This window comes from Camarhynchus parvulus, chromosome 26, assembly GCF_901933205.1.
Source record: "Camarhynchus parvulus chromosome 26, STF_HiC, whole genome shotgun sequence".
NCBI lineage: Eukaryota > Metazoa > Chordata > Aves > Passeriformes > Thraupidae > Camarhynchus > Camarhynchus parvulus.
Genome location: NC_044596.1, coordinates 6,685,181 through 6,709,720, shown reverse-complemented (window position 1 = coordinate 6,709,720; position 24,540 = coordinate 6,685,181). Strand labels below are relative to the sequence as shown.

General features: G+C 51.9%; 1 protein-coding gene across 2 annotated transcripts; it reads left to right on the top strand.

Annotated features, from left to right (window-relative positions):
• The first annotated feature begins 8,125 nt into the window (after positions 1 to 8,125).
• SLC16A1 (solute carrier family 16 member 1) lies at positions 8,126 to 23,788 on the top strand. 2 transcript variants are annotated; one of them, XM_030965863.1, is made up of 5 exons: positions 8,126 to 8,181; positions 16,777 to 17,034; positions 20,410 to 20,553; positions 21,017 to 21,877; positions 22,283 to 23,788. In XM_030965863.1, exons 2-5 carry the CDS (start codon positions 16,818 to 16,820, stop codon positions 22,546 to 22,548), a joined length of 1,488 nt encoding a protein of 495 aa, XP_030821723.1. In that variant the 5' UTR covers positions 8,126 to 8,181; positions 16,777 to 16,817; the 3' UTR covers positions 22,549 to 23,788. The 2 variants fall into 2 exon arrangements, with proteins under 2 accessions (XP_030821723.1, XP_030821724.1); XM_030965864.1 differs by lacking the exon at positions 8,126 to 8,181 and adding an exon at positions 8,741 to 9,177.
• Positions 23,789 to 24,540: the final 752 nt, after the last annotated feature.

Genomic DNA, 24,540 nt, shown 5'->3' with positions numbered 1-24,540 from the left:
GACCCCTGTACTGGGGCATTTGGAGCCAAATGGGAACTCGGGGGACTCACGGTACTGCTCAGAGAGGAGAGCAGCTGGTGCAGGGGTCTGAGACTTCAGTCCGCCCGGGCTAGTGCCTGAATCCCCAAAGACAGAGGGTGTAAGGAAACTCTGTCATCCTGCTCATCTTCCCTCGTCCCTCCAGCTCAGGACTGGGAAGTGAAAATCACAGGGCAGCATCAAGAGCTGCCGCCACCCAAGCCATGGCACTGGGCATTGTGTGATTAATCACGTTTGGTGCTTGTGCCCTAATGAACTTCCACCTAGAAAGTAAGTATTTGTACCCGGCAGCAACAGGCTTAATCAAAAACAAACTTTTAGAGTTTTTTTTATTTGCACCCAACTGAAACATGGAAATCTGAAACACTGCAGATCAGCCAACTCTCCCGCAGCAGCTTTCCAGCAGGTTAACTTTGAACTGGGATGATAACAAATTATCTGCTAAACACACATGTGGAGGGAGCTCAGTGGCAGTCTGTCTGACTTGTCTTTAGCTGTTCCTGCTCGAAAATCTAATTTTCTTTAACATTTTGTATCACTCAATTTTGTTCCTTTAAGCCCGTAAACCAGGGAAAGGGTAGCAGTGCCTTTATCCTAAGAGGAAGCATGACCTCCTGCTTCAAAACAAGAGCTGGCTTTATTTATCCTATCCCCAAGCTGGGCTTGGGGAATAACAGAAATGTTTGTTGTCCCACAAAAGACTGGTTTATCAGCTATTATTAGAGCAGTAATGGCAATTTAGAATGAGCTTATTAGGCACATTTAACCCTATTCTCTGATTATGGAAGATCAGGGATTTGTAACTGGGGCTATTGCAACTATTTTCTGCTGTGAGTTTTTGGAGCCAAGCATGGTGCACCCACCCTGTGCCTATGTACCTGTTGAGCCATGGGGTGGTTGTGCCGCCGCAATGGGTCAAAAGTCAGTTCATGGGGTACTTGCCAAGTTGAAGAAGAAGCTCTGGCTTGCGCAAAAGACTAATTAAATTGCTTTATGTAACTCCTCCTGCCTATAGAGCTCAGTCACCAGAGTGTGTACAAACCCAACATAAAACAGCATGTGAAGAAGGTGGATCTGAATTTGCTGGTGAGAGCTAGTTTTGATGGACGCTTCACAGTGTCCAAACCTTATATCCAGTAATGTTGACTTGGAAGGTAGGACTTGGGCTACATGAATATATTTTCTTCCCCTAAACAACCTTCTTTCTGGTCACCACTATGGACAACACTATTTCAGAGAGAGAAGAGTGGGACCTGATCTAGTGTGTGGCATCTCTGCTGTTGTGGGGAGGTGGAATGAAACTATTTGTAAGGTACCTCCCAACCTGAATGTTTCTATGATTCTATGATTCTGTGATGACCTGCAGAATGGGCAGAGCAAGTAGGGTGGGTGGTCAGAGTGGGGAGACCATCCTAGTGGGATGGGATGGGAAGGTGCACGTGGCAGTGAAGCAGCAGCTTCTCAAGGACAAGCCAGCTGCATTCTGACCTGAGCTTTGCTGCTGGCAGGGCATGAAATCCCATCTCCGTGGCAGCAAAAGGCAAAGTCCCCAAAACCTGTTCTGGGCCAAGGGCTGCCTCAAACTGTTAGTATACTTTGGTGGTGTTGGACTTAGGCCTGTTTGTGCAGGGGGGGCACCTGACCCACTTCAGAAAGAACCATCTCCAAACGAGCCAGCCATGGGCACTGCTCCTTGCTCCCATTTGCCCAGGGTCAGAAACGATGCTGTGTTGGCCCTGTGAGGGAACAGAGCCTGCAGGGTGTCCTCCCTGCTCAGACCTGGGGCCCACTCCCTGTCAGGAGCAAACCTGTGTCAGGGCACGCAGCAGCAGTGAGCTCCTCTCCGGGGATCTCTCCTCCAAACAAGCACGGTCAAACAAAGCCAGGGGGACAGAGGCTTTCCTGACATTGTCAGTCCAGGCTCTTTGGGAACAGAACAAGAGGGGTTTTGGAAACAAGCAGCACAAATATGTATTTACACATGCACACAATAGGTTGTGTGCTCACAGTGTGGGATGTGAGCGCACTGTGGCTGTCCTGCCACTGGGCCCTGCCAGCAAGGGGAAGATGGAAACAGTGACACACTCAGCCACCAAGAAACTGCCAGTGTTGGCTCTCCTGTCTCCCCTGCTCACCTCCATGCAGCCTGATGGGCTGGGGGCTGGGCATTTAAAGAGACAGGCAGCTGCACCGGCTGGGGCGTTGCTAGCAGTGTGGTGCAGGTACCCCTTTCTCTCTCTTTTCATTACCAATGGCCTCTGGGGGGCTATTTTGGGGGAACATTCGGGTATCGAGCAGCCCAGAGAGGGAGAATGGGGCTGAAGCGTCCTCATGCTGCTGCTATCCATGGGGGCAAGAGAGTTCAAGGCACCTGGGTAGGGATGCCAGGGGAGAGTCACACAGACTATTGTCCCCTCTGCCTCCCCTTGGCACCACAAGTGGGGTCATGTTCACTGCACAGCCATAGGTGTGACTCCAGAGGTGGTCCTCCTCAGAAACCCAATCTGAACCACCAGGAGCTCACCTGAGGGCTCTGCACTCGCCTTGCTGGTGCAGGAGAATGGGAGCATGTCCCTGCCTTCCTCACTGCAGCTTCTGCCTTTATTCCCTGACAGTCTTCCAGATACAGAGCAGCATGGGGATCTGCACTGGTGCTGGCTTGGCAGAGAGAGAGGGCTCAGTGCCTTCCCCAAGGATGGAGAGGTGCTCAGCCCCGAGGAGCTGTACACATGGCCCAGGGGTGACCTCATGGCCCACTCCACAAGTGCCTTCCTTCCTAAGTGCTTGTCATCTTGGCCATCTCAGTGCACTGATGCACTGACAGTCAGAGCTTCCCAGTGGAGGAGCAGGAGCAGGTTGCATGCTGTCCATCAGCTGGGTGCTCAAGCCAGGAAATCCCAGTTATCTGGTACTTGCCAGGCTCCAGTCTAAAAATACCTAAGGAAAATAATCCTCCAGGCTCATCAAGGCCAAAGCAATTCTGAGCAGATTTCTGGACAAATACTGGGTTTTGTGTTTTTGTCTGTTCTCAGCACACACTTGTCTCAGCACTCACTGCCTCCCCAGAGACTTGTGGGGTCGAGACATCCCAATGGCCATTCCAGCCATGTTGTGACTTGGGAGGGGAGTGTCGGGCCAGACAACCACAGGGTGCTGTGGGGCAGGAGTGGCCTGAGAGCAACTGGGGGGTGGGACCAGCATGGCCAGGGACTGAGAGACATCTTCACAGGTGTCAGGGTCAGAGATCAAACCTCTTGGCTCTCAGGCTGCCTGCAGTCCTTTCCCTTCCTCTTCACACCTACAGGAGTGCCCCAAGCTCTCCTGAGATGATGCAGGACCAAAAATGTCAAGTACTCCAAGAGAGAAGCCTGGCTTTGTGCAATATTCCAAGAGAACAGCTGCTATAGATGCTGCAAAGGAGAAACGGAACTGGAGCACAGCCCCAGGCTCCAGCTCATCCCCATGGTGAAACTACCCCGAGCTCACTGAAGGTAGCATCCTCCTAGAAGCAGCCCAGTCAACAAACACATCTGCAGTGGAAACTAATCCTAAAGATGCATTGTGTGGAGAGGCAGAGATGCTGTTGAAGATGAAGAGACATAGCTAGGAATGCCATCAACCTCTTGACAGCCAGGGACCATGCAGGGCAGGCTGGAACTGGAAAGAAACAGTCTCTCTGGGCAGGGATACAACAGAGAATGAAATGCAGGTAAGCTAGTGTTATTGACATGTGAAGTTATTTGGTGCAGGATATGGTTAAATTATTTGCCAAGCCCCCACCTTTTCCTCCCCACCCCAAGAACAGGAATAGAGTCATTAAAACAGCATGTTCTGGGACAGTGGAGATCCCATGGGAGAGCTGGACACGGCAAGAAGTACACCCACCGCCATGGCCTGACCGAGTACCATTGCCTCTTGCCTCAGGGGTCCCCAGCTCTGCCAGAAGGCTTTTGGATAAAGATGATCCCAGCATCTGGTGTATGTAGCAGAACAGGATCTTGTGCTGGTCAGACTGGTTTGGGTGACCCCAGCTTGAAGACAACAACACAACAACAGTGTGGCTGGGATGCAGTTGAGGGTTCATCCAGCAGCCTCACCTTTGTGTCTCCTCTGTGGTGATGCTCCATTCCAGTGGGCTCTCACTCCCTGGGGTGACATTCACACACCAAGCCCCTCATGCCAGAGGAAACACCAACCCCTTCCCCTGCCTGCCTGGAGGCACTGGCAGCAGTGGCTACAGATCCCAAAGGATGGACCTGGTTGAGTGAGGACTGGTAGTTGCCAAGACATGCTAGTCAGGCAGCCAGCACTTGGCAAAGAAGGAAGGAGAATGTGGATAGAACAAGTCACTGCACGGGGAGCATATGGGATAACAATCAGGGAAGGACAGCAGCCCACATACTCCTTGAAGAGGGAGCAGAGGCCCTCATGAGTGAGTCCTCACAGCGCATTCAATTAGTATCGGAAAAAGGACATTGAACAGCCTCACTTCCCTCTGGTCCAGGAACAGAGGGGTAGGAAGAACAGAGATACTATTTCTCGTGGCAGATAAGTTCCTTGGCAAAAGGTGACGTGCTTGTGCAGGCTGCAGCAGGAGGGGCCCATTGAACAGAGCCAGGGAGCTCTTACCCTAGAGCATGAGGAAGAGGCACAGTGTAAGGGACAAGGGAGGACTACAACCAATGGTGATATCTCAGTTTTGCCATGTGGTCTCCATGTGGTCAAGATTCACTTATTTCTAGGCAAGCTCTCCAAGGAAAGCATGCTTCTCCTGGCAGCAAAGAGCAGGAGTGGCAGCTGCCAGGATGCAGCTGGAGCCAGCACAGCCTTCTCTTTCTTAGGCAGGATGCAGCAAAGCCAGGTCAAGGCAAATGCAGCAGGCAAAGCTCTCTACAGGGCACAGTTACCCTCTTCCCATCTGGAACAGCAGGACCAGCTGACTTGCTGCCACTTGCCTCTGACTGCCACCATACCACACCATCGTCCTCACTCCCCTTCCCCTGGAGCTCACAGTGAGGTGGCAGTCCTTTTTGGTCAGGGCTTCTGATAAAGACTCCAGGAGATTATCCTCTTTCTGCTAGCCTCACATCATCTCATGAGCCAAATCATTGTCTATCTCACCGCTCACTGCTCACATGGTGGCCCAACGCCAATTTTGATAAGGAATTATCTCCACTACCACTAGGTAACGAGTATGGGGTTCTTCATGCTGGCAAATGCAGGTCTCTCTGACATGGCCACAAGTGTCAGGATCCAAGGGGGATCTTTGGGGAGACAAAACCTTGTTAAACGCTGGTCTGCATTGCTGAGGGACATATGTGTGAACCTGACACAGGCAGCAACAGAGCAGCAATGGGAGTCCAGGCAGGTAAAAAGTGTTGATCTAAATGAGCATAAAAATGAACACAACCACAGAGGTCTTCCTCAAAATGGCGATAGTGGTCATTTTGAACATCTTAGCAGGCCCTTTCTTTCTAAGGCAGATTATTTTCTAAACAATGGCAGAGGCTGCTACACTAATACACCCCTGAACAATGTCGTACCTATATCATCCATGGAGGAGAACTTGCACATTCCATAAGGACAGTGATTTGATGCCTTCTCTTCTGCTTCCGTTGTCATGGGGTAAACTCAGAGCCTGGAAAGTCAGTTGAAGTGAAATGTCAATCCAAAAGCTCAGAAAACCCTTTTCCAAAGCCTAGTCAGGAAACTAGGATGGATATCTCAATAGAACAGACTTTCCGAAGAGATTTCCAAGAATTCCTGGATTTGGACTCATGTTGTTACCTTTCTTATCAAGCAGGACATACGTATTCATGACAGATGAGGACTAGACTTCTACATCTGCTACAGACATTAATTCCAAGAGAAATCAGAACTAATGATTATGTTTTGAGATTACTAGAGGTCCATAATGTTTACAGTGGAACACAGAAAATCTGGATTTGTACTGCTCTGCTGAGGCCTCTCTCACATTCTGGAAATGAAATGGTTCGGCTGTCCCGGATGTTGAACTTGATTAGTGTCCACCAGAAATGCAGTCAGAAACAGGACTGCAAGGCTGCTTAGTGTTGCTTTTCAAGGACAGCTTTGTTGCCCAATATCCTGAAACAATATCCTGTTTTCCTCACAAGAAAAAAATTCCTAATAGGATTGTTATTAAATCCGTCTTTTAAAGGAGACAAAAATGCAGCAACACAGAGCAGGAAGGACTCCTTCCCATTTTCAGTAAGATGGAGAAGCAGCAGGAGCAGGAACAGCAGAGATGTCCTGCAGCTTCTCACCTGCCCTTCCAGTCCATCACTGCTCTGGCAGCTCCCTGTTCACTTGAGCTCTGCCATCCCTGGCCTCTTGTTTTGCACATTGCTCTAAAACCTACACACTAGGGCATTGCACATCAGTGCCGGACAAAGGACATGCTCTCTGGTTTCATTCATCCCAGCAGCACTGGGTCTTCTCAAAGGAAACTGGAAGGCCATGTCCCACCTGGGATCCACCACAGCACTTCCCACTGCTCGTCCCCAGTGGAGCAGAGCACTTGAGCCTAGGTAGGATCTTAACAGCAGAGCCAAGTGGCACTTTGAGTTTGATCCAAAATTGCCCCTTTGAATTGTTATTTATCTGTTGTTTAAGCAAAACAGAGCACAGGCCTCTCCCTGCTCAGTCATACAGGAACAGATGGATCAAGAGATCCTCCCACCCACTCACTCATTGGGTTATGGCATCTCACCTCAGAAGTGGGTGAAAGAGTGGGTTGTAGTCCCTGGCCTTTTATTGAGTGCACCTGGTCCATTCAGTGCCTCAACATGCTCAGAGTACACCCGTGACCATGCTTCCTGTGATGGAGGAGCAGTGGTTCCTTTGATATGGAAGAGCTGGTACCTCCCCACAGCTGCTCTGTCTCCATCTATGGAGCATCACTGTTTATTCCCTTCTTTCCCTTCCTTGACTCACAGTTGAACTACACCACTCTTCTTTTGGCTATGAAAGAAATTAGAGCATTACATATGCAACCAAGAAGTCAAGTAGCATCATTAGGCTTTGGGAGACAGCAGCCAGAGAAAAGCATGCCCAGGTAACAGTCCCTTTGTGTAGGACTTGGGACATGCAGGGAGTGAAGAACATGAGATGCACGGTTGCCACAGACTGGTTTGCATCCAGAGATGAGGAGCTCTGCTTGGGATGGGAACGTGCTGCCAGCAAGGGCCTCTCCCACGTACCATTTGGCACGCAGAGCCTGGGACTGTTTCATCCTGCAGAACCAAACTGTGACTGAAATGGTGAGGGCATCCAGCTCCTTCACATCTCTGGGTACAAAGGCCCAGCTGAAATAACTGTGATCACCACAAATGCCCCCCCCCCAAGCAGTGTGTCCTTACCTTCATGGGAGCATAGCTGCCAGCAAGGGCTGGCAATGCTAAGAAATGTGGTGAACACAAAAGCACAATCATCAGGAAATGTATTTTAATTTTACTGGATTTTTAGGTGCTGCTGTGTTTTAATACAGACACTGTGCAGCATTCTGCACCTGAAGGGGTCCAGGACCACCGGGGGCAGGGCCAGGTATGCTAGGAACGGGGCCAGGACTCCCGGGAGTGGGGTCAGGGCCCCCCAGGAGTCGGGCCAAGATCCCCAATGGCGGGGCTAGGAATCCCACAAGTGGGGTCAGGACTCTCGGGAGCGTGTCCAGGACCCCCGGGAGGGATGAGGGCAAGAGGACCCCCTGTTCCTGCCCAGCGAGTGGAACTCCTGCGCCGAGTCACTCCGTGGGACAAGTTCAGGGAAGTCCCGCGCTGCCGCTGCGCCGGGTAGTGTCATCCGGGCTGGCCTCCCAGCACACTCGGCCCCAAAGCCCGTCCCGCCACCACCGGGGGCCCGTGGGGCCGTGGCGGTCCGCGCCGTGCCGGAGCAGCCCGTGCCGGGGCAGTACGTGCTGTGGCGCACGGCCCGGCTCGCGGGGCCCGCGGGGCTCGTGAGGGCGGGCAAGGGTCGGGGGGGGCCCGCGAGGCGCACGTGGCGCGCGGGGGGCGGAGCGTGGCCGGGCACGCCCCGCTCCCGCCCCCCGCGCCCCTCCGCCCTTATAGCGGCGGGGGCGGGGGCGGCAGCACTCGGCGGCGGCGGCGGCGGCACCACCACCTGCAGGTAGGGCGCGGGCAGCCCACGTGGCGCGACGGGCGAGCGAGGAGGGGCTCGGGGTCAGGCCCCGGCTATGGGAACCCCACGCACTCTGGCGGCTCCGCGCTCCCCGGGGCCACAGCTGCCGGCCCGGCTGTGAGATCCTGGAGCCGGTGATGGCCCTGGGCCGTTCTTGGAGCGGGGGGCCGCCCCTGTGGCCGGTCGCGCAGCCCGTCCGTTCGGTGGCCGGTTGGTTCCACACCGGCGTTTGTGGCTGTGTTGGAACCGCCGCTCCGGTCTCCCCCGCCCCCGGACTGAGGGGGGAGCCATGTTTTGTTCCCGCTCTGCTGTGGCCGCGTGGTGAGGATCCTTCAGTACCCTGCCCCGAGCGCCCTCATTCCTCTCTTACCGGCAGTAGCGCCCTGGGGTGGTGGTGTCCCCGGCCTCCTTCTCCCGGCGAACGGTGAGGATGGATGATGATGGCCTCGTGGGGCCCGGGTAGCCCAGTTGCCCCGAGGTGGGGGGTCCCTCTCCTGGGGTGCTCCTCGTTTCACCTGCCCGGCCGCTCAGGACGCTCCCTCAGGACGCTCCCTCAGCGTGTTTGTGAGGCCGCGCGGGGGAATCTCCGCACCATTTGAGGGTGCTCGATAAAACTCCGGGGGGCAGGAAGGAGGTGATCACTGTGCGTGTTTGGCTCTTGATAAGGGCAGGGAGGGCCTGAAAGCTGCGTGGAAGCCATGGCCTGGGAGTGGGTCTGAGGTATTGGGGTGCACAGGGGTACCCCTCGTCGCCATGGGGAGCACTCGGCAGCCTTCAGGGTGAGCTCTGCAGCGTCTGGGTGAGCCCTGCATCACGATGCTGCTCATACCGGCCTTCAGGTGACTCCTCTTGGCAGGTGCTCAGAGCTGGACCTCAGGCATTCGAGGCTCCCCAGGTGGGTGAGTCACCCGAGGCATTCAGCACCGTGATCCCCTGCTGGCTGTGCAGGATAGACTGCGGAACCGTGCTCCTGCTCCAGGAAAGGTGCCTTTAACTCTTGTTTCTGCCTTGCTCAGGGAGGAGGTAGTAGTAAGGTCATGTTGGCCCTATAGATGTTTGAGGCGTGCATCCACCCTCTGGTGTGCGAATTGGTCAGCTGGCGAGGCGTTGCGATGACCAGCAGCAGAAAGCTGGGGCTGCTAGAGCTCATTGGTGGCTGGTGGTAGCTTACGCTCCCTGGGCCGCAAGGGGCTGTCAGAACACTCCTAGAGCTAAGACCGACCGGCTCTGGTTGTGGCCTGGTGGCCTCTGGCAGGTGTTTGCTGGCCCCAGGGTGAGATGCTCGGGGAGCTTAGCGGGACTGGGCTCCAGACATGCTGCTGCAATGCTTCACCCAGGGTGGGTATTGCAGGTCGGGCAGGAGTCCTGCAGCTGAAGGGTGCACAAATGCATCATGAAGGTGAACAATGCCAGAGGGTTTGAAAGTTGACTCAGGCAAAGGGGATGAGTGTGAACAGGAGGATCATAAGGAAATTGTGAATTGTATCTTCGGCAGGAGAGGTGGGATTTGTGTCCTGAAACAGTAAATGGCCTGAGTGCTCACACCCTGCCCCTTAAGTGTGGACCTTTTGCACAATGGTTACTCATGTTCTCCAGCTTCAATTTTTTTTCTTAGGAAAAAGGTGGGTTTCCTTAGTTGCATCACAAGGAAGCAGGTATAATGATTCTGGTTTTGTCCCTTTCTGTGAGCCTTAAGTCTTTCTGTGGTGTACAGGCATCCCATTTTCATGCTAAGTGAGGTAATTTGGTGCTGTTGGATTCTCCTGGGTGTCTTTGCGCTGAGGTTGCCTTGGCTGTGTCTGGAAGGATAGGAGCAGTGCTGAGAAATGGGCTAGAGCAGGGAGCAGGAGTGTGCTGGGTGTAAAGAAACTCCCCCAAGCTCCTGATAGTGCCTTTGCTGGGGAGGAACTTCCTTGGTCTTAGATGAACCGCCGGGGCGAAGGACCTCCCAATTACAAACAAGTTCTGCTAGTGTATGTCAAATCTCTCTGTGGGGGTGCCTGTGGCTGTCCTAGCTCCTTGGGAAGGTGTGAAACATTGTTCCCTTTCAGGAGGTGTTACCTGGAAAAGGTGTGAATGGTCGCGTGTGCTTTCTCTTGGCTCCTATTTGGCGCAGTTGGCCTGATTTTTCTGGCAGCTAAGGTGGAAAATACCCAGTGACTTTCACGCTGTCATTTTATGTCTCCTTTATGAGGAGTTGAAAAGCTGCACGTAGGCTTGGGAGGTGCATCTCATTAGGCCCTGTAGTGCAAATCTACTGTTGCATTTTTATGGCATTTCCCATTTCCTCCTCTGGAATCAGCCTATAACAGACTCTTAAGAGAGTGGGAGCCTCTCACTGGTGGTATCGGTATGACTCACTGTGTCCTTAGAGCCGCTGCAAAGTAGTTCTGTAGCTAAGGAAAATCCACGTGGGGCTGTAGTTAATTACTGAAACCGCAACCACCTGAGTGCTACTGGGCCCTCAGTGCGACCTCCTCCTCTGCCTCCATCCCAGTGCTGCCTTGGTTTGAGGGCTGGGTTCTTGGTGCGAGTGTCCATCCCACTTCCATCCATGTACTCCTGGGTCCTTGGTGTGACCTCCTCTCCCACCTCCACCCTTGTGTTTTTGAGTCCTTGGTGTGCACATCCCACCTCCATCCTGGTGCTTACTCATCTGTGGTTTGAGGGCTTGAAGGTAGCAATAATGTGGCAGTGGCTGGGATCAAAATTCAGGCTCCTGCTCGTAGGGAAGGGACAGCCAATTCAGTTTGATGGTAACTGCTGTGACTTTTTGTGATTTTGCAGCCCCCTGCTTTGCCAAGACACCCGGTGCTCTCTCTGGATTGGCATTGGCGGGTCTCTAATGAAAGAATGCCGATGCTAGTCCATACTACATTTTTCTCATTCTGAGGATTTCTGTGAGGGCACAGGGTGTCCTGGGAGCGTTCCTGAGCACTGCTAGCGCAGGGAGGATCAACTCTGTGTCCTGGCAGAGCACAGCTTGTGCTCAGGGTGTGACTGGGAAACTCTGTGCAGGGGCGTGAGCACCTCCTGTCCCCACCTGAGACAGGGGTTTGGCTGTAAGCTGGTGCCGTGAGAATCCCTTTCCCTAGGGATGGGGGGACTCTGGGTGCTGTGCTGGGGTCTAAAGCTGATGTGAGCCCAGACTACATGCAAGAGCTGCTTGCTTCACATAATATTCCTTTAACTGGTCTGCAAACCCCTCTGGCTGCAGGATTTTGGATTAGAGGGCTCTAGAAGAACCATGACCACAGCCAGGCTCTGGTGTAGAAATAAGCCAGGCTTTCTCCCTTGGACGTGTTGGTATCTTGTTTAAGCTTGACTTCATGCTTCCTCACACCAGTAAGATGGTTGATCCTTACTGAGCATTGGTGATACTAACAACCAGGCACAGCAGCCCCAGACGGGAGCTTCTCTGGTGGACACAAATAGCTGCTCATCTCTCTGGTTGGTTGACTTCCCTCAAAGCTGCCAACAAACTATCCCAATGCCTCACTTTGCAGGGCAGCTTGCAGCCTTTCTTGCCTTTCTTGCCCTGTGCCATGCTGGGAGCGTTTTGGGGGCTGAGGGGCTGTGTCCACGAGAGAGACCAATTGTGAGTGTCCAGGGAAAGACCGTGGCTATGCCCGGTGGGATGAGCAGGATGATCTGTGCCTCTGCGGGCTGAGGCTTGTGCTGCCAGTGGGGGAGCTGGAGTAGGGTGGCTGCCAATGCTGTGCCCCATGGCGTCTGTCTGTCTGCGTGCTGGTGCTGGCTCACCGGGCCGGCAGACCAGGGCATGTCTGGGAGTGTGTTGGCCATTTCTGGTGGGAAGAGGCACTGAGTGGGCTGAGCTGCTCCTGGCCAAAACCTTGAGCTTGCCTGTGTGGGCTGCTGGCCTTGAGTGAGCCCTGCCTGTGCTGCTGACCTTGGCTCACCCCAGCAGCAAAGGCTGGGGCTGAGCAGGGCCTCAATTGACTATTGTCCTGGTGCAGAGCCCTTGGAAGCGCTGGGGAGTCACGTAGGCCATGTGCTGCCAGGTTAAACCCTGCCTGTGGGTGCCTGTTGGAATTAAAGCTCTGTGCATAATGCGCTAAACCTGCTTAAAACTGGTGAAAGTGGTGTCTCCTGACAATCTCTATTTCATCTCCCTTCAGGCCAGAAAAAGGCCAAATTTGAAGGTATAGAGTGTTATAGGCTGTGAACAGCTGGCGATTGCCAGCCCCTTCATTTCCCCAGCAGGAGATCTCAGTTTAGTTTTAGGGATCAGAAGGAGAGATTCTGGGGGCCTGCCAGCTCCCCATGTTGGGCAAATGTCCCATGGATGTTTATGGCCTTGTGCTGAGCATTGCAAGGGCTTCTTGTGAGCTGGGCTTGGGGGGGCTGGATGTGGCTAATTCTTTGGGCTGGGCTGATGGGAATGAGCTCCTGGGGAACAGCATCCCCCTTTCTGCTGGGGGCTTGAGGGAAGAGCTCCCTCAGGGAGTGCAAACTCTGCTGCTAGCAAGGGGCAGCTTTGTGCCTATCCTTCCTGGCCTAGGTGTTTCACTGATGGCATTTGTAGCCCAAAGGCTGGGTCTAGCTTACAAGGGCACAAAGTGCCCAAATGGCCGTTGGATAGCTGGGACAACCCAGGGCATCTTTTTGCTGTGGAGATCCTTGTCTGGACAATGCTATGTCCATCTCAAGCTGGGGGAGCACAGGAGGACCAGAAAGCAGGAAGCAAAGACAGCAGGGCTGGGATGAGCCACTGTGGATTTCACACCTGTGAAGATACCAGATGAACCTCTGCTGGCTGCAGCACAAATCTGTGTGGGCACTAGGCTGATGGTGAGTTGTGGGAGAAAGATATGGGTCTCTCAGCTTGTTCTGCTCCATGGAGCAAGAGTTGAGGCTCCCTGCCTGTCCTGCTCTAGTTCCCAGGTACTCAGAGAGCCCTGCTCCAGGGGAAAGGCTTTGTGAGCTCAAAGGGCAGCAGGTGCCGCTGAGTGTATAACTGCTGGAGGGATGTGTGAGTAGAGGCAGAGGTGTGTTGTGCCTGGGCAGGGTCTCTGCTTGGATGGGGGAATGGCCCTCTTCCTTTGACCCCAAAAAGAAGTGATGTGAACCGCTTCAATAAAGGCTTTGCCCCAGAAATACTTTGGGGCATTTGCAGTGCTCTATAAATGTGAGCCTCTGTCTTTCTGTGCTGGAGTGCTGCCAATCTGAGCTTTCAAAAGCACAGCAATTTACTGCATTATGTAACTAAAAGTCTTGAAATCATACTCTTCCAGGCTCCTTTGGAGAAAGGATAACTGCTTGTGGGTGGGACCTAGGAGATGGCAGGGCTTTAGTCTTCTGAGGGATCTGTTTTGGGCTATTACCATCCTCATTGTCTCAGTTCCTGCTCTCACGCTTGCTGTGCAGAGGAGGGTGGCTGTAGGCTACCCATTCCTGCAGATTAGTCAGTGCTTTTATAGGGAGCAGTTGTGATACTCACAGTCATTACTTGGTCTCATCCAAGTAATTACAGCAAATATGGTTATTTTATTTCCTAATAGGGTGAACTGTAGCTGGCTGCCTGGCAGCTGTGAATTTGATTTCTAATCACATCTTACATGTTGCAACTCTTCCAAAACACCTGAAAATGTCATAACTATGTGTTCTGGTTGTTTTTTGTTTTTTTAATTTCCCTTTTTTGCAAAAGGGAGGGAATCTTTCCAGTTGGGCTGGCTGCCTTACATGTGCTTTATTTTTTTTTCCTCACTTGTTTGAAACTAGTTCTGTGTGGGGGCAAGGAGTAAATCGTCAAGAAGCCTAATGCAGTTGAATTATGAGCTTTCTAAAACTGGTCTTTCTTAATAAGGATTTTCAGTGAGTCAGGGAAGAGTGTTGTGGCATGCAGAACTCTTTGTGTAAATTCTCAGGTGTCAGACTTCGGGAATCTTTGGTCTCAAAACCTTGTTCAGCTCAAGGTTTTTCATTGTGCCTCAGCAATGCAAGAGAGGTCATGTCTAACCTGCCAGAAGCCTTTTATTTTACAGAGATGCCACCTCAGGAGGAGAAATGCTGCTTGTAGGGGAAGAAAAAATAAGTTAACCAAGCCACAGTCATTTTGGAGCAGTTGAGCTCCTTGGGAGCAGTGAAAGAATTAAACCAGTGTATATGTCTCAGGAACAAAAGGGAAAAATCCCCAACACCTCATCAAAACCTCCTCAACCTTTGCCTTGGATGGCTTTTGTTGCATGTAGTTTTAATTAGTGCTCACAAGTAGATTATATTCCTTGCTGGGAGCTTTTATAGCCAACACCTGGTAGTTTCAGCTTTAAATAGTGTTTTGGATAAATCATTGTGGTTGGATGATGCTTTAGGGTTCACTGAAGGCTGTGAAAGCTCAGTGTGGCTCAAAGCAAGAGGTGGCAGAAGCTCCAGTGTGCAGCTTCTGTGGGGAGGGCATGTTCAGCAATTCCCAGTGCTTATGGTGGGTGGGTGGGCTGCTCTGTCTTCCAAGAGACTGGACTGCATTGCGAGTCTCTGTGAAGCCTGGCCGCTCCCTCAGGGGTCCCACGTGGGTGCCCACAGGTGTGTGTTGGCCCAGGGATCTGCCTGCAGCCAGACACCGGAGATGCAGCTCATCCTGTTGAGTCCCAGAGGGGAAATCAGAGGAAATGGGCTCTGGCTCCTGGGCATAGTTCAGCTGTGGACGTGCCAGGGGCAGCGTCTTGTCAATGATTCCTTTGTTGGAGTGGCGGGTGGCTTGGAGCTGCTCATGATGGTCATGTGTTTCACTGGCCAGGATGCAGGAAAATACCCTGCCAGTGAAAAATCATTGTCTGGGTCACACTAAACTAGTCTTAGCAGCTTACAGAATCCAACCTCCTGTGCTTTTCTTTCTCTTGCCCTGTGTGGGTCTGGGCATCACCGCAGCCAGGTGTCAGGTGGCTCTGGCAAACCTGGTGCTGTATCAGATAACTGCCGCCAGTACCTCCAGTGCCAGGTAGGAAGGAGCAGGATCTCCCCATGACTCTGGATCACCAGCTGTGCTTTGACCAGGACGCTGGGATCCCAGCCTTGGATGTGCACCAAGTGACACAGAGTGAGTGAAAAGGCAGGAGCCCGTAGTCCTGTAGTGTGTGCTATAGGGATGTGCCAGGTAAATGCTGGCATGTCAGCAGCCATGGATGAGATGGTAATCACTGTGAGCTGGGGCGGATGCAGGCTATAAATAGGAGGCTGCACCTCTCTGAGCCAGCACCACACTGCTTTGAAGTTGTCACTCTGCCTTGGCATGACCTCAGGAGCTCTGGAAAAGACTCTCCTGCTCGAAAGTGGCTTTTTCCCTTGAGTGCAAACTTGAGCAGCAGAGAGCTGTGGTGTGTGGGGTGGGCTCTGGTGAAGGAGCCTAATGCTGTCCCCTTGGCTTGTGGTGCTTAATATGGGTGAGTGAGGTGGGGGTATTTCTGGCTGTGAGGCTGGGGAGGGCTGCAGTCCATCAGAAAATGCCTTTTGAAATCCCTGGAGGTGCACAAGAGTTCTGGAGCTGGTAGTGGTTTCTGTGGCTTTGTGTGTTGTGACCCTTGTTTGTGAGCAGCTGCCCTTGCTACAGTTCCTTGCTGTGATGCCTTGTGCTGCTCTCAGCTGCCTGTACCAGCCTTCATTTGGAGTAACAGTGGCTCTGGAGTGTGATCTAGTTCTGCTGCTGTGTGGGCCCATGCATGAACAGCCTGATCTTGATGGCCTCTGGATTGCTCCCAGTCAGCCTCTCCAAGGGGATTCCACACCTCAGCAAGCCTGAATGACATCTTCCTGTTTATTTTGTTTTCTAGTCACTTCTAGTTTTAAACTTTTTAAGTGAATTGTTTTTATACTTGAGTGCTTTGTGAAACCTGCCATAGCCTTTTTGATCAAGGAGGAGGGTTTGGATGCAGTTGGGTCTGGAAGTGCCCTACCAGGGCCAAACTGCAGGGGAACCAGGCTCTGGTGGGACTGCTCTGTGTGGATCCACCTCTGCCTTCTCTGGTGGCATATGGGAGCCTTCCTTGGTTACCACTCAGGCTAAGTTTAGCCATAGCCACTGACCTTTGGGGATGGTGGGTGTGCTGTGACACCCAACTGCCCTTTTTCAGCAGAAATAGGGGTGTCCTGTTCAGCTCGTGCATGGGGACTTACTTCCCATCGGTATATCTGCACTTAATATCCTTGGTGTGCAGCTCTAGCTCTAGGTGGCCTGGTGCTTCTTGGGATTTTGCAGTGCTGGGGTTGCACTCCAGCAACCCAGATGCTTTGGGAGCTCTGCCTGTGCAGATGAGTCCTGGCTGCTGTCACAGACACTGCCTGCCCTTTCCAGCTTAGGTCAGGATGTCACATCTTAAATTTGTCACTTAAAAATGTGTGCTGACTGCTGACTGGGCTCTTAAAGGCCAGCTGCAATCTGAGCGTGTGCTTTGGAGTGGCCCACTGTGCTGGTGATCCTGGGGTGCTCTCACCTCGTGGATCAACTTTCCTCATGGTGGTGGGGGCACTGGTGCTATGCCAGCCTTGCAAACAGAGCTTGAGCCGTGCAGTTGTGTGCCAGGAGCAGAGATTCTGCTTTCAGCTGAAGCAATGCTTTGTCCTTTGCAGATCTTTGATCCCCAACTGAATCATCGCCGACTTGATTCAAGATGCCACCGGCCATTGGAGGCCCTGCAGGATACACTCCTCCTGAAGGAGGATGGGGATGGGCTGTGGTTGTCGGAGCCTTCATTTCCATTGGTTTTTCCTATGCCTTCCCCAAATCTATCACAGTGTTCTTCAAAGAGATTGAGGTCATCTTCAATGCCTCCAGCAGCAAAGTGTCCTGGATCTCCTCCATCATGCTGGCTGTTATGTATGCAGGAGGTAAGTGGGGTGGAGGCAGTGGTACTTGTGCTCGTGCATCACAGCACAAGATGCTACTCTCCTGCTGGGACTGGTGATTCCCACCTGGCTGTGGTGACAACAACCAAAATTTTGCTAACACTTTGAATTCTCTCCTTATCTGAGAACAAAACCTCCCGTAATGAGTTTTCTTAAAGGAGGCTGCTCAGAAAGTTCCATTTAATGCCCAGAACGCAAAAACCGGGTTAATCTGTCCTCTGCAAAGCTGTAAAATCTTTCCGGGGAATTATGACTTGTGTAATTCTGCCCTTGTCCTTCTTACAGTGAGTTGCAGATGCTGTGTCTACTCCCAGCATCCTCCTGAAGGCCCGGGAGCTGCTCTGTTACATGTGGCAATGTGGCAACTCTGCTCTTAGGGGCACTTTCAGACAAGATTGAATTTTTTTTTTTTCCCCAATTCAGGGAATAGTGGGTGTATGTAGGCATCTGTCCTCAGTTTCTTGTCAGCTCAGTTGTGCTTGGAGTGCACTGAAGCCTCATGCCACATGTTACTGCTTGCTGGTGCCAAGCAGTGCTGTAGGCAGCTTGTGCTGTTTGAGAATGGTGTGTGCACTGGAAGTACAGAGACATGAGCAGAATAAGGCAAGCCCACCTAAACTAAAACAGCTCCACTCCCTCCCCTGTCCTTCAGAAGCTGCCTTTTGAAAGCTTTTAACTCTCAAGCTGGGTACTTTATGCATGTTTTTAGTGGGTGAACAGCATGCAGAGTGTTCCTGGTCTCCAGACCCTGGGGTCTTGTATGTGCCTGCAAACACAGTCTTGTGCTGGGCTGAAAGAAACACTGTGAGCCTGCTGTTGTGGCCACTTCAGAGGCAAATGGGAGCTTGTCCCTGCTGCCAGTCCCCAGCTGGCAGGTTGCCTGCAGCCTTGTTGGATTTGTGCATCCAAAGGAGCTGACGTCAGCTCCCGGCTGAGCACGAGGCTTTTCCTTTGCAGGGAACAGGCTCTGCTTTGTCCTCGCTCAGCTAGCGAAGCGACCAGCACATTTCCCTGCTCCAATGTTGTAACAAGCTTGTAAACCATGTAACTGCCTTAATGAGACCCAATCTGGGCCATTCCTCCTCTCCCAATAGCTCAGAGCTGGTTCTTCTGGGGGCACTGTCTGGAGCTGCCTGGCAGCAGGCGTAAGAACTCCCTCCTCCAGTACAGGAGTAGTGGTTGTCCCCATGTCCCCCTCCCTCCGTGGTGATTCTGTCCCTCCTCCTTTCACTGAGCTGTAGCCATTAAATCCCAGCAGCTGCTGGTCTTGGTCTGCTTGGCCATATGCTGATGGCAGGGATGCTGAAAGTACCCCAGATCTACCTGGGTGCATTTTTTCCCCAGAAGGTGATCAGGTACTGAACAGGCTTCCCAGAACAGTGGCCACAGCCCCAAGGCTGCAAGAGCTCAAGGAGCATTTTGGACAATACTCTCAAGCAGAAAGTGGGATTGTTGGGGTTGTCCTTTGAAGAGCCAGGAGCTGGACTCGATTCTTGAGGATCACTTCCATCTCAGAACTTTTTATTCATCCCCCAGCTGCTGAAGCACAGGAATTGTTGCTGCCCCATTCATTCCTGCCTGAAACCAGACCCTTTACAGAGTCTGAATTGCACTGGAGCAGTCCCAGTGTGCATCCCATTTTCCCTGTCTCCTAGGACACCTGCCTGCTTGGAGGCTGAAAAAGTAGTTCATCCTCTGGAGTAGTAGGATCTCACAGAGCTGGGGCAGCTTCTGTTCTGGGTAGGGCTAGGGGTGAGGAAGCAGCACATTTCCCTACAGCTGCCCTGTGCAGTCGCCATCAGGATGCATGGATGTCATGGTGTCAAATGCTCCTTTGTCAGCCCCATGTTGGGATTAGATTCCATTATTTATGTGTTTTTGTCAGCTTGAGCAATCAAGTTAGATCAGGTAATGTTTAGTCAAAAACACTTCCGGTGAATCTAGAAAACAGGTATGGGTATTGTTTTCCTTTAGAAAAGAGGGGGATGAGGAGGATTGCTCCTAGAGTACCTGGCACTACCCAGCTGCATGGCTTCCTGCTGATTGCCCTTTGGAGCCTGCTATTTTCAGGTAGACTTCCCGGAAGAAAAGCTGTGGCTGCCTTTAGACTCTTCAGGGGCATCACATTTGCTGAGTTCAAGGTTCAGGTTTTGCAAAGTGCCGAGTGCTCTGTGCACCTTGTGATGTGGCAGCTCCCAGGTGCTGCTGCTGCCGCCTCTCACAGGACCAGAGCCATGGCCCATCCCTGGTGGCATTGCGTTGGAGCCACTGGTAGCAGAGAGCAGAATGCTGTGGGGCTGGGAGCAGACTCTGCAGCACCAAGGCTTCTGTAACCTGCTCCAGGCTTTGTTTAAACTGGGCAAAAAGGTCAAGTACCATCTGAGGACCCATGAATAACATGTTGACAACCTCTCTGTCTGTTAATGGCAAAGCAAGGTCTGTTAATATTCAATGGATGTTCATTCAGTGTATTTAAATACATTTTAGTGTCTGTAGAGCATGCTTGGCAGTCTCTGATCACTGTTTGCTTTGGATTAAAGCGCCTGATACTGAAGCACTTAAAAGGGCAATTGGCCCCTGTCTGCAATAGGGGTAGCAGTGAAAACAGAAGCACCCCTTCTCCTGGGGCACTGCTGCTTCTCCCCAAACCCTGAGGAGCTTCACCTGCACCTAGAGAAGGTGTTTCCTCACAGCTTCATCTGGTCTTGATCAGAAACCTCTGGCAGGAGACATGCAGTTGCTTTGTGGCTGAGACCCCAGCCCATGGTGGGTGGGTGGCCGCAAGTAGGGCAGAGCCCCCAGTGTAGCATGAGGCAGGTGGCTTCGGCCTGTCCCAAAGCCCTGTCTCTGGGGGCAGCTGGTGGCTGGGCAGCTCCTGTTTCAGCCTACAGAAGGCAACTTGCTCAGAGAAGTCAAAGCTTTCTGTGCTTCAACAATTCTCTCTCTCTTATGGTTGGTTTAGATTAGATATTTAGGAAGAAATTCTTCTGCGAGGATGATGAGGTCCTGGCACAGAGAAGCCTAGAAAAGCTGTGTCTTCTCCATCCCTGGAAATGGCCAAGACTGGGTTAGATTGCAGCAACCTGTTCTAGTAGAAAGTGTCCCTGCCCATGGCAAGGAGCTGGAGCAAGATGATCTTTAAGGTCCCTTCCAACCCGAACCATTTCGTGATTCTCTTGTCTCCAGCTGCCCCTGAACCTTCTGTCCTTTCCCCTTACCCCAGTTCCATCCCTGGGAGAAGCAATGCTGTGTGAAAGCTGGAATCCTCTGGCAGTAAAACTGCAGTGTGCTTGTGTGTGTGTTTGGTCTCTCATGCAAAGATAACTCCTCTCTTGTGCGTCTCCTTTGTTTACCCAGGTCCCATCAGCAGCATCCTGGTGAACAAGTATGGCAGCCGGCCCATCATGATTGTAGGTGGCTGCCTTTCCGGCTGTGGGCTGATTGCAGCCTCCTTCTGCAACACGGTGGAGGAGCTCTACTTCTGTGTTGGGGTGATAGGGGGTAAGTGATAGCTCTCCCCTAGTGGGGCAGTGAAAGGAGCAACTTCAACCCAGTAATTATTAATTGATGTCTGAATTTGCATGAATTCTGGTTCTTGTCACTGCCTTGGTGCCTCTTTAGCTGGCAGCAGGGGCTGACTCCTGCTCATGCCAGCTGGGAAGTGGGTGAGTCAGTTGTTGGAATGGACTGTCTGGGGCACTGGTGGAATCACCATCCCTGGAAGTGTTCAAAAAGCATGTGGATGTCACACTTGGGGCATGGGTTAATGGGGTCCTGGCAGTGCTGGGGCAGTGGTTAGACTCCATTATCTTAGAGGACTTTTCTAACCTAAATGATTGCATGATTCTAAGTTGGAAATGGAGCTGTGAACTCCCCAGAATTGAAACCCCACTTGTCCTACTAGCCCTTCTGCCAGTGCTGCTGGAGGCATCCAAGACTTGAGCCCCTTATCTCTCTCCTGCAGGTCTTGGACTTGCCTTCAACCTGAACCCTGCCTTAACCATGATTGGCAAGTACTTCTTTAAGAAGCGTCCACTGGCCAATGGGCTGGCAATGGCAGGCAGCCCTGTCTTCCTGTCTACCCTAGCACCCATCAACCAGCTCTTCTTTGGCATATTTGGCTGGCGTGGCAGCTTCCTCATCCTGGGTGGCCTCCTGCTGAACTGCTGCGTGGCTGGATCCCTGATGCGGCCCATAGGTCCCAAGCCAGATCAGAAGAAAGAGACCAATAAGGAAGCGCAGCAGGAGGCTGGGAAAGCGGGGAAAAAGGACGATGGTGACACCAGCACGGACCTCATTGATGGAAAGGCCAAGAAAGAGAAGCGCTCAGTCTTCCAGACAATCAACAAATTCTTGGACTTTTCTCTATTCACACACAGGGGCTTCCTGCTCTATCTGTCAGGCAATGTAATCATGTTCTTTGGGTTGTTTGCTCCCTTGGTCTTCCTCAGCAATTATGCAAAGAGCAAGAAGATTCCTAGTGACTCTGCAGCCTTCCTGCTCTCCATACTGGCCTTCGTGGACATGTTTGCCAGACCTTCCATGGGGCTGGTGGCAAACACCAAGTGGGTCAGACCCCGCATCCAATATTTCTTTGCCATTGCTGTTATTTACAATGGTGTTTGCCATCTCTTGCTCCCCATGTCCACCAGCTATGCTGGCTTCTGCATTTATGCTGGCTTCTTTGGCTATGCCTTTGGCTGGCTGAGCTCTATTCTCTTTGAGACCCTGATGGACCTGGTGGGAGCTCAGCGGTTCTCTAGTGCTGTTGGCCTGGTAACCATCGTGGAGTGCTGCCCTGTTCTTCTGGGACCCCCTATGCTAGGTAGGGTGTGCTGTGCCTGGAGAACTCACTTGAGGGCATGGTTTTAGTGGGGTGGTGCTGGGTTGGTGATTGAACTTGATGATCTTAAAGGCCTTTCCCAACCTTAATGATTCTATAGTTCTTTGACTCTGGTTGTCCTGCCTGGACTTGCTGAGTGGTGGTGGGTTCCCTTGAGCCATGGGCAGCCCATGGCACTGAGGCAGCAGTCTGTAGACCATTGAGGAATGGCCAAGAAAGTGGGATCTGAGCCTGTGGCACAGGGTAGGGGAGCAGGGAATAAAGGAATGTGGGATAGGTCCTTGTCTGAATGTGAGGGTGATGGGCTTGGGCTGCTTTTGGGAATATCTCCATGACCTGGAGCTGCTTTGGGGGCTTCTTGCTGAACTGTATACTCTTGTCTTTTAGGGAAACTCAATGACATATATGGTGACTACAAGTACACATACTGGGCCTGCGGGGTTGTCCTGATCATCTCTGGGATCTACCTCTTCATCGGGATGGGCATCAACTATCGCCTGGTGGCCAAGGAGGAGAAAGCAAAGAAGGAAGGGAAAGAGGACGAGACCAACATTGATGAGGCTGGGAAGAAGAAAGAGGCAAAAAATGATGTAGCCCCCTCACCTCAGAAGAATGTGGAGGGTGGTGTCAAAGAGGAGGAGAGCCGCATGTGAGGGACCAGTCGTAATCCCGGAGTGTCGGGGAAGCGCTGCTGCCCTGGTGTGGTGGCCAGGGCAGAGCTCCGCTGGCGCTGGGGGGCTGTAAGAAGTGTTTAAACCGGGTGTTCATTTTTAAACAGGCTCTGAATTGTCTTTCCATCTGTGTTAAAGGTAACAGGACTACACATGCAGTATCCTCGTGTGTCCAGGGGCAGGGGGCTTTTATAGTCTGGCTTTTTAACAGTAATATGAATGTACTAATATGTGCCTTACAGTCTCCATATCTAGCTGAATCTGAACGAGCCTTAACTCTAAACTGTGCTTTAGCTCTGTATTCTGCTTGGGGTTGGGGGGGGGGGGGGTATGTGTGTGTTTTGGGAAGTTTTGTTGTTAAAAAGCCATAAAAAGCAGGATACTGGATTTGTTGAAGCACAATGGGCTTCAGGGCCGGCCCTGGATGAATACTGCTTCACACGCTTCTTACTGCAGGTCCTCTGCAGGGGAGATGCAGGCATGGGGCAAGGTGCTCCTTAACCCCCATGCCCAGTGCCTCCTGGCTCTTTAGGTGGTCTTTAGGTATGTTTTGAAAACACTTTAGCTACTGTAGTTCTTTAAAATCCCTGTTTTTGTAGCTGTTCTCTCATGGGATATTCAGGTTGAAGAAAGATGGCTGGGGTTCTTGTTGGGCAGTGTCACCCACTCCAGGGCTGTGGCAGCCCTGCTTGCCCAAGCCTTCCTTGAGGACTGTTGGGAGTCCCCCCTGCCTCCCCACTCTGCCTCAATAGTGCCTCTTCTTAGCCCAGTGCTGGGTGATGTGAAATGGGCTCAGGTTGTGCTGCTGGCATTCACACTGCTATTGGCTGTGCTGGCCCATCCTGCCCGTGGGATGGGCTTCCACCAGAGCATCCCATCCAGCCACGTGTTTTGGGTGCCTGACTTTGGGCAGAGTGGTGAGGTGAGTGGAGATGGTACATCCCTGAGACTTCTGCTTTTGCTCTTTTATCTGTTAGAGAAACCTCTTTTACTTGCTTCTGTTCAACTGAGATCTTAAGGCGGTGGATGCTGAACCTCTCACATCTAGGACACGTAAGGGGGAGGAAAGAATTTGTACGTATTTATTTTTTATTTTTTAGTGTTGGAAAATATCGCAACGTACGTGGAGCAGGTTAATGGCTCTCAAGTTCTAGTAATGTTGATCAGAATTCATGTTAAGAGGCTTGAGTTTTTTCAAATAAACTTGTTTTTTTACAATTTACCCATCAAATGTCGAACTTCTTTCTTAGAAGTGAGATTTCTGTGCGCCAGATCGCATAGATTTAGGGTCAATTTTGAGGGTAGGGTGAGTGGGGCTGTGGTGGGGCCTGACTCTACACTTGCTGCTCCAGCACCCTGTGGAAGCTGGACACATACTGAGAGGATGAGATGCCCCTTTCCAGCTGGAAGAGGAGGCTTTGCTCAGCAGTAGGATGACAGCAGCATAGTGTCCTCATGCACTCTAGTTTTAGAAACCTATAAAAAGCCTTGACAACTGCCTTGATTGTGAGGGGAGGGACATGCACTTAAAAGTCTGAATAATGTGCAGATTCTCTTCCAAGCTGAGTGGAATCACACCTGTATGGGCCTAAAACTAAATGAGGGGTTAAATGAAGGTGGTCTCGAGGGAGTTGTTCTGGGGTCTCTGAGTCTGTGGCAGCTTCAAGCCCTGCATTGCAACTGCTCTCCTTGCTCTCCCTTGTCTACAAGGCCCATTTTGCTTTTTTTGGTCTAAATATCTCATAAAGCAGCCTGAATTGTTGAGGTTTTTTAAAAGACTGTAGATTATTAAGCCAGGGGAGTATTTTGCAAAAGAGGATGTTGTACAGTTACTGAGCTGTGATATTGTAAAGCCAGGTAATTGTATTTTTATAGATGGGGTGTCTGGTGGACCACAGAGATGGGCTCACATCACAATAACCAACCCCTGGGAAACTTGCCCTCTTATCCAAGTTTTTGTAGCTACAGACAAGG

Coding starts and splice junctions, on each gene's coding strand:
- SLC16A1 (XM_030965863.1), top strand. CDS start 16,818: ATGCCACCGGCCATTGGAGGCCCTGCAGGATACACTCCTCCTGAAGGA. Junction 17,035..20,409: donor GGCTGTTATGTATGCAGGAG/GTAAGTGGGGTG, acceptor TTGTTTACCCAG/GTCCCATCAGCAGCATCCTG. Junction 20,554..21,016: donor CTGTGTTGGGGTGATAGGGG/GTAAGTGATAGC, acceptor TCTCTCCTGCAG/GTCTTGGACTTGCCTTCAAC.